Source organism: Cynocephalus volans, chromosome 3 (genome assembly GCF_027409185.1).
Source record: "Cynocephalus volans isolate mCynVol1 chromosome 3, mCynVol1.pri, whole genome shotgun sequence".
NCBI classification, from domain to species: Eukaryota; Metazoa; Chordata; class Mammalia; order Dermoptera; family Cynocephalidae; genus Cynocephalus; species Cynocephalus volans.
The window spans coordinates 2718210-2726917 of record NC_084462.1 but is presented as its reverse complement, the minus strand read 5'-3'; the positions used below and the strand labels follow the sequence as shown (position 1 = coordinate 2726917).

The 8708-nt window shown below is 53.8% G+C and overlaps 1 protein-coding gene across 3 annotated transcripts; it reads right to left on the bottom strand.

Annotated features, from left to right (window-relative positions):
• Positions 1-2149: 2149 nt before the first annotated feature.
• SPIB (Spi-B transcription factor) lies at positions 2150-7690 on the bottom strand. Of its 3 annotated transcripts, XM_063092240.1 has the most exons (6): positions 7668-7690; positions 6609-6636; positions 4833-4905; positions 4317-4549; positions 3749-3899; positions 2150-2448 (listed from the first exon to the last, which is right to left on the bottom strand). In XM_063092240.1, the coding sequence occupies exons 1-6, from the start codon at positions 7688-7690 to the stop codon at positions 2150-2152; spliced, it is 807 nt and encodes a 268-aa protein (XP_062948310.1). The 3 variants fall into 3 exon arrangements, with proteins under 3 accessions (XP_062948310.1, XP_062948311.1, XP_062948313.1); XM_063092241.1 differs by lacking the exons at positions 6609-6636; positions 7668-7690 and having other exon boundaries at positions 3749-3864; positions 4833-4898; XM_063092243.1 differs by lacking the exons at positions 4317-4549; positions 6609-6636; positions 7668-7690 and having other exon boundaries at positions 4833-4898.
• Positions 7691-8708: the final 1018 nt, after the last annotated feature.

The following is an 8708-nucleotide window of genomic DNA, read 5'->3' as shown; positions in this document are numbered from 1 at the left end:
CCAGACAGAAGAGGAAGCGGGGACGAGGTGGGGAAGAACTCTAATTGGCAGGAAGGGAGGAAGACATAAAAATGAAACGCAACTCCCAGTGCCAGCATCTCAAGCCTCTTATTTTGGCATTAGACGTCAGTCAAGACTGCCTATTCGATCTCCTATCTCATCTTCCCCTCGCTGTCGCTGTGTCTCTGAGAGCCAGTGGGCCCCAATGGAGGGGCAGGATTGCAGTCTCTGACAAAGGGTCCCAGGAGCTTTGTCTACCTTGATTTCTCTTATTTTATTTATTTTATTCCACATTTAGGGTGACGATAATAGCTTTTGCAGAAAGTACCTTCTTTGTAGGAGGAGGCCCTGGGGAGGATATTTTGCACCCTCTTCCTCCCTTCTCCCCCTCCCCCACCTTCTCATAAGGGCAGGTCCCAGTCCAGCAGCCGTTGTGTGTCCCCACGTGGACCTCTTGCCTCTCTGAGTCCTTGATGCTCCTCCTACTCCTCCTCCAGGCCGTCGGTGGGGCTGGGGTGGATTTCAGAAGGTGTGTGAAAGGCTCAACAGGGCTGCAAGGGCTTTTTAGAGATGTTCCTCCTCCTCTCCTCTTTTCACAGAAGTGACAAACTGAGACCAGGCAACAGCAAGTCATTCACCCTAGATCCCCAGCCCACCCAGGCTCAAGGACTTGGACCTCCAGCTCTTTGGCCCACAGCCTGTGATTCCCCCGGGGTCTCAGTCAGCGCTCCCACAGTTCATCCAGGCTTCAGCTCCAGCTGGGTTTACACAGGAATTGAAATGCAAATAGTTGGGGGTCAAACAGGCTGATGATTGAAGCTGCTGGAGTTAAGACAGCTGGGGTTGGCAGGGACTGGGGCAGATTGGAGAACAAATGCCCTGTTAGGAGGGGGCCACTGTCCTGCTCCAGCCTCTCCATACCGAAAAGCTGACCCACTGTCGCTGGATTGTTCAAAGTTTTAAGCGAAGCCAGAAATCTGCAAATCTCCCTATTTTGAAAGGTTGGCTGGTAATTCAGATTCCCTCCCAAAACACTGCTGTGAACTAAAAAGAAAACACCACCAGGGACCTGGTTTGCCTGGGTCTGGGGTGGTGAGTTGACCAGCTTGAGACCTCTAGTTAGAAATGACATGGGGAAGGGCTGCCAAGATCATCCAGAAATCAGTTGAGTGGCCAGAATGATCCTCAGTGTGGCCACACGGAGAGTACCCCAGGAAGGGTAGAGTCCCCATAAGAACTCAAGGCTGCTTGTGAGGTCCCTAAGGGGGCATATCAGATGGGGGACCTAGGAGGGCCTCATATGATTGAAGGATCCTAGATATGACAAGGGTATCCCAGAGGGGGCCCAGACATGACAGAAGGATCCCAGAGGGGCCATAGATGTGACTGGAGAATTCCAGACACAAGGAAAGTGACAGCAAAGTAGTTCCAGAGAATTAGGGACTCTCAAAGAAATTTGGGGGGACAGATGTGACAAGAGAGTAATAGATGGGCACATAGACCTGAAACTTGATAAAAGTTTCCCAGAGGGCTCAAGACATAACTTGGAGGTTTCAGATCCAACAAAAGGGACACAGACATGAGAAGAAGATCCCAGAGGGACTCCCCAAACAAGGCTTAAGGTTGCTGGCAGTGCCCCCTCCTGGTGTGATGATCTGTGGGCTCCGTGCCCCCCTCCCCATGAGATTGAAGATTCACAGACACACGAGGGATCTCAGAGAGGTCCCAGACCTGGCTGGGAGATCTCAGATATCACAAAGAGATCTCAGAGAAGCTCTTGGGATTCTGGAAGCACTGTCCGCTCCCAACCCCCCTTCCTCCATACACACACAGTATAGTTGTCTGTGGGTTCTGTGACCCAATCGTGCAGATCCCTGGAGATCCTGTTCATGATAAAGGAATCCCAGAGGGACCCCAGACACAACTGGGGGATCCCAGAGGGACCCTGAGTAGGGCTTAGGGATTATGTCAGCACCCCTCCCCCCAAACGTGGGGATCTAAGGTGTAGGGACGCCAACGTGACACGGGGACCACAGAAGGGTCCTGGCTGGGCCACGAAGTCCTTAAGCAGCTCCACAAGAGGTGTGGGGTTCCCGGGCCTCCCCAGGCAGGGCACGAATCCCTGAGAGCCCCGAGAACCTAGGTGAGCTCAAGCCCGGCGAGCGGCGAGCAACAGCGCACTGTCGAACTGGTAGGTGAGCTTGCGCTTGACCTTGCGGATCTCGCCGGTCTTGGCATAGTTGCGCAGAGCACGCGCCAGCTTCTGGTAGGTCATGCGCTTGCGGTTGCCCTTCTGCTGGCCCCAGCGGCGCGCAAGGAGCTCCTTGTGCTTCGAGGAGAATTGGAAGACGCCGGCACCCGGCTCCACCCACCACACGCACTCGCGCATGTCACCGCGCGTCAGCAGCCCCAGCAGGAACTGGTACAGGCGCAGCTTCTTGCGCGCCCCTGCAGTGGGAGAGGAGGACGCGTCAGGGGGGGTGTCCCTTAGGCTCCGCCCGCACGCCCACGCCACTCCCACCCCGGCCTCAATCTCCCAGTCCAGAGAAGTGAGGGGAAGGAGGTGGCTGTTAGGTACACCTGACTCTGTCTTGTCTCACCAGGGGCAAGTCAGTTCCCCTCGGTAAAGCTGTTAGCCCCAGAACTCCATCCCCCTTGCGTGCTTTAATTTTCAAGATTTGCGTTTGTCCTATTTTCTCTTCTGCGGCCAGCACATAGTAGTAATACATATTTGTTGAGCCCACGATGAAAGAATCTGTGAAATCGTGACAGTATTCCTCCAAGGGTGGCGGTGAATAGATCTGGAGTCGGTTTGAAGCCACCTGGCCATTTCTCCAGCTCCTGGTCTCCTAGCCTCTCAGCCCCAGACGGGGTGGGGTCCTGGGAGAGGCCAGAGAGACATCTGACTCCTGGGCTCCTATAAGCAGCAAGGGACCCTACAGAACTAGGGGTTTCAAAGCAGGGCATTAAGGGGCTGACTGTTTACTCAGTCGGTTAGAGTATGGTGCTGATACCAAGGTCCAGGGCTCTATCCTTGTACTGGCCAGCCTCCCCTGCCCCCCCAAAAAGCAGGTCATTGGATACAAGAATCCCGCCTCTGCTATTTCCCAGTTGTGTGACCTTTGGATGGTGACTTAACCTCTCTGATGGTCTCCTCAGCCATAAACAAGGCGTGTGTGTGTGTTTGTGTGTGTGTGTGTGTGTGTGTGTGTGTGTGTGTGTGTGTGTGTGTGTGTGTTTTCAAACCTTTATGGAGCATTTGCTTTGGTAGGCGCTTTACAATTATGAGCTCATTTAGTCTCCATCATAACCCTATGAGATAGGGATAATGACCATGATGCCGATTCTACAGATGGGAAACCGAGGCCCAGATAGGGAAAGTATCTAATGACCTCAACTTTCCAGGGGTTGAGCAAAATGGACGTTGTGCACAAGGACATAAGCAGGGGTTGAATAGTTGGGTTTTGGGGGGGTTTCTTGGTGGCTGGCTGGTACAGAATCTGAACCCTTTGACCTTGGTGTTGTAACACTGTGCTCTAACCACTGACAACCCCGTTATACAGACAGGAAACTGAGGCACACAGAGGTAGAGGCATTTGTCCAAGATCATACTGCCAGCAGGTGGCATGGATCTGGGAACCGCCTTCAGTGCTGGAGTACATAGTAGATGCTTGAGAAGCCATGGTTCTTTTAGCTGCTTACCCCCATCTCCAGTTGGAGTCCCCACATCCCATCCACTCCCACATACCTGCCTCAGATCCCCTCCCCTCAGGGCCAGTCACGAGGGCCTCATCTGACTCGCTGTCTGAGACCTCCAGGGCAGGACTGTCCAGCAGTAAATCTTCCTCCTCCGACAGCACAGGGCTGGAGTATGGGGCATATGCTGGAGGGCCCAGAGTCTGCGGAAGGTCAGGATCACCTACACGTCCAGGGTCCCCTTCTCCCTCCCTCTGCACTCCCTCCACTTTCTCCTCTCAGACCCCTGCTACAGCCCTCCCATTCTGGTCTCCGTCTTTGTTCACAATGTGGACTCTGGCCTTGGTTCAGATCTCCACGTCGTGGCCAGGGAACACCTAAACTACTTTCGTTGGAGCCTGTCCAACACAGATAACACAAGTCTGTGCTGTCTCTTGGTTTGTGTCTGTGCCTCTGTCGGCTTATTTGTGCAATGGAGTAATAATGCTGCTTCACCTCAGAGGGTTACTAAAGGGATAAAAACGGTTACTATGTGCACAAGTTTTAACGCGGTGCCTGGCACCTAGTAAACCTCAACCAAATGATTGGGATTGACTTCAACTATCTACCCTGCCCCTCACCTGGCTGGTGAAGTCCTCTGTGGGGTACGCTGGGAGGCCGGGCCCTGGGGCCTCCAGGCCGGAGGCTGGGTTGAGGCTCCCTGCAGGGCTGTAGGTTGAGGGTCCATAGCAGAGCTGCACAGCCTGGGGGTGGCCAAAGGTGGCTGCTGCTGGGTCGAAAGCTTCATAGGGGGCAGTTGGGACAGGTGCCAGATCCACAGGGAGACTCCCACAGGGATAATCCCACAGGGAGTCTAGAAGAAGGGCACTGAGTCAGAAGCTGGGAATTCTGATTGAGACCCCTTCCCACTAGAAGCCCCTAGCACAGAGGGGCCATTGTGGGCTGTGCAAATCTCTGACCCCAAGATTTGCATGAGGGAACAGATGGGTGGGAGAGGAAAAGGGAGGAGGTCTGGAGGCCTGGGCTACCCTTATCCTGCTGTGCTAGGTGATAAACTCCCCTGGGCCTCAGCTCCCACATCTGTGAAATTTGCCCAAAGCCCAGGTTTGGGGGGTGGCACGGCCAAGATCACTCACCAGGAGCCCCCTCTGAGTTGGGGTAGCTGGAGTGCTTACAGCTGTCCAGGTCATAGAAGACACCATCTGGATACTAACAGGTTCGAGGAGGGGAGGGGGTTATTTTAGGCTTCGGAGAGCCACTGCCCCACCCTGGACCCTTGTGGAAACTCTGGCACAAACGGGAGAAAAGAGGAAAGTCTGGAGAGAACAGAAACAGAAACTGAGAGACATACACACAGAGAGACACAGAGACTAGGCACCAGAGACAGTGGCAAAGAGAGAGACATACAGAGATACAGCAAGTAGAGACAGACACAAAGCAAGAGGGACACACAGAAGCCAGCTCCTGCTAAGATTGGGGGTTCCTGAGAAACCTAGCACTTTCCTGGTGTACCACAGGCACATCATAGCACCTGGGGAATGTAAAATTAAGAAAAAAACAAAAATTAAAACATAGCGCCTGGGAAGGTACAAAGGATGTCTCCAGCTTTGCCTGCCTGGTGGGGTGGTGGAGGGAGGTGAGGGCTGAGAGGAGGTGGGAGTGTTTTTACACAGGTGGGGTCTCAACGCTTCTTTAATCCACCTCCATATTGCTTTGATTTGTCCCAAGACTCATGTGTTGCTAGATACACCATCCCTATGACCCAGCAATCTCACTCCTAGGATTTACCCAAGAGAACTGAAAATGTGGGCCGGCCCGTGGCTCACTCGGGAGAGTGCGGTGCTGATAACACCAAGGCCACAGGTTCAGATCCCTATATAGGGATGGCCGGTTCGCTCACTGGCTGAGCGTGGTGCTGACAACACCAAGTCAAGGGTTAAGATCCCCTTACCGGTCATCTTTAAAAAAAAAAAAAAAAAAAAAACTGAAAACATGTGTCCACAAAATAGCCTTGTTCAAGAATAATCAGAGCAGCTTTATTAATAGCTCCAAACTGGAACCAGCCCAGGTGTCCATCAACAGGAGCATTGGATAAACAAACCGTGGAGCAGTCTGATGGTGGACTACTACATAGCAAGGAAAAGGAACAGACACGAGACACACACTTCATGTTGAGTGACGGAAGCCAGGCCCCAAAAGGGACATGCTGCATAATTCACTTTATGTAAAGTTCAAGAACAGGTAAAATGGTGGAAAATATCAGACAGGGGTATTGACTGGGAAGGGACATGAGGAAATATTCCGGAGCAATGGAAATGTTCTCTATCTTGATCTGGTTGGCGGCTACACAGGTATGTGTATAATACAAAAACTCATTGAGGTGTACACAAGATTCGTCACTTTACTGACTTGTAAGTCACACCTTAGTACTTCAAAAAAAAAAAAACCAACAAAACTCCAGGTCAGGATGTGATGGGGAAGGGGTACAAGCAGGGTTTTTTTCAACCACATCAGTAAGATTCTATTTCTCAGATTGGGTCATGGGGTCAGTGTGTTAGGTATAGTATTCTGTGTGTCAGAAATATTACAGAATAAAAATTTTTTTAATATAAAAAAAGGAGAAAAGGAAAGAGGGAATAAATGCACTTGCTGAATGGGGGATGGACAGAGAGAGGCACACAAAATCAAAAGAAAGTGGACTCAGAGGCTCAGAGAAGGCGAGACATCAGAAGCACATCTGTGATGGGGCTGGGGAGTGGCAGGAGATACCAAGGGAGAGTTCAGAAAGACAAACTGATGGCAGGGGGCGGAAGGAGAAACTGAGGCAGGGAGCAAGCCACTTCTCTGAGGGAAGTCATGGTAGGCCACGTGGGTTTCCCCACCCCTCCCTGGCCCCCAGGGCCCCAACTCACCAGACAGCTGAAGTATGGCCCGTCGAGCCTAGAGGGGGAGAGACACAGGGGCATGTCAGGGCTTCCTTCAGCCATCTGAGTCTCAAAGTGATTGGGGGACTGACGGGGGCTGGGGGGAGGGAGGCAGCAACAGCTGTGACCACCGCAGCTCTGCAGTCTGCTGGGTGTCCCTGTGTGAGACCAGCCCCACCACATCCACCCCCACTCCCCTACCGGGACAGGAAGTGGGGGGTGGGAGCCAGGCAAATGTCCCCCTCCCCCTAGGGATTTGCATAGATGGGGGGGCAGGGAAAGTGAGGGAGAAAGTCCCCAGGGAGAAGAGGTGGGGTAGGGAGGGGGCCTGGGCCAGTGGGGCCTTGGTTGGTGAATTGGTTAAATGGGTCCACCTTGGACCAGAGAGAGATGGAGAGATGTGTGGGCAGAGATGGGGAAACACAGAAGAGACCCAGATGAGGGGCACGAGGAGAGGTGGGAAAAGAGAAAAGTGTGGAAAGAGACATTCACACTCTGATGCAGTAATTATTTCTTGAGCCTCAGAAATACAGAGATGGGGAGGTAGACAGAAGAAGAGAGAGAGAATAGATGGACAGAGAGAATCGGAAAGAGGGTGAAAGATACAGAGACAAAGACAGAGCCAAGGAGAGAGCAAGAGTTAGAGAACGGAGACCCAGAAACAAAAAAAGAAACAGAGTGAGAAGCAGACAGGGGGAGCGACAGATGTAGCAAGACCCAGGGAGGGACAGAGACAGAGATGTAGGGAAGGAGAGGAACAGAGGTGGAGACCCATTTGCAGAGGACATCAGCAGGATGGGAGAGAAGAAAATGTCGCAAAAAAATGAGATCTTTGGGGACCAGGAAAGACAGCAGGGGTGCGGGGGATGGAGGAAAGAGTCTGAGATATAGAAGAATCAGAAGGGGCAAGAGATGGTGTGGGCCCTTCCCCTCCCACGCACCTGCCCCTGGGTTGAGCAGAGGAGACCACTGCCCGTGGGTGAGGCCCGGCAGAGGGGTAGCATGCGGTGAAGGTCCCAAGTGCAAGTTTAGGGGGACCCCACTTACTGTGCAGCCTCCAGAGCGAGCATGGTGGTGCTGGGATAGGCTGGGCTTGCCGCCCGGCTGCAACCACCACCCCTATTTATACCTTGGCCCAGCCCCGTGCTGTGGGGGGCGGGGGTGCCGGCCTGTGAGCTTGGCCCTCCTCGAAAATCCCCTTGGGGAGGTCAGGGGAGGGGGCTGGATTGCACAACCCCTTGGTCACGTGGCAGGGAGGGTGGGCCTAGGAACCATCTGGATTTGGGGATCCCCATAGTTGGGGGTGAGGATGGGGGTGTGACCCTGAGGGGCAAAGATGTGAGAAGCTGGATATGGGGGGACCTGAAAAAGTAAAGGAAGAATCAGGGAGTCACTGTGGTCCATGAAGGGGGAATCAGGAAATGGGGGGGAGATCTGGACCCAGGAGCCAAATTTCAGCAGGAGCAAAGGGGAGTGGGATGCTGGGAGCTGGTGGGGGAGGGGGGGAGGGCGCCAACAGGATTTATGTCCCTGAGGGGGGTATGAGATGGAGGTGACTCTGGAGCACTGATGGTGTCTGAAGGCAGTGGGGGGCTGTGGGGACAGATATGGGGATTGCCAGGGGGTCTCATAAGTGAACATTGAGGGGGGAACCCATATCCAAAACCGATCATCAGGACCCTGAATGGAAACATCCGTGGGTGTGTGACAAAGCAGGGGCCCTTGGTTGTGCTGTAGAGTGGAAGCCTCCATGCCAGGGGCTGCCCCAGGGGCTGGAGGAAACAGGTCAGCACCTGGAGGGTGGGGCAGCCACCAGGGACCCCAGGACTGGCCCCCAGGGAGGGGTGGGCTGGTGCTGGACACCTGGTGCCCCGAGCAGGGGCAGGGGAGAGCTTGTGGAGAAATGTTCGCTCAGGTCCATAGGGCAGGGGTCCGAGGGGAAACTGAGGCATGCCTGACCTGTGTGGGGCCGCAGTAGAAGCAAGAGCCCAGGGATCTTATACTACGGTGAGGAGGTCCAGTGGAGGCCTCAGTGAGGTCCGGGGCCTGGCACCAGGGCTTATGATATTGAACCTTGTCCCTTCCAAT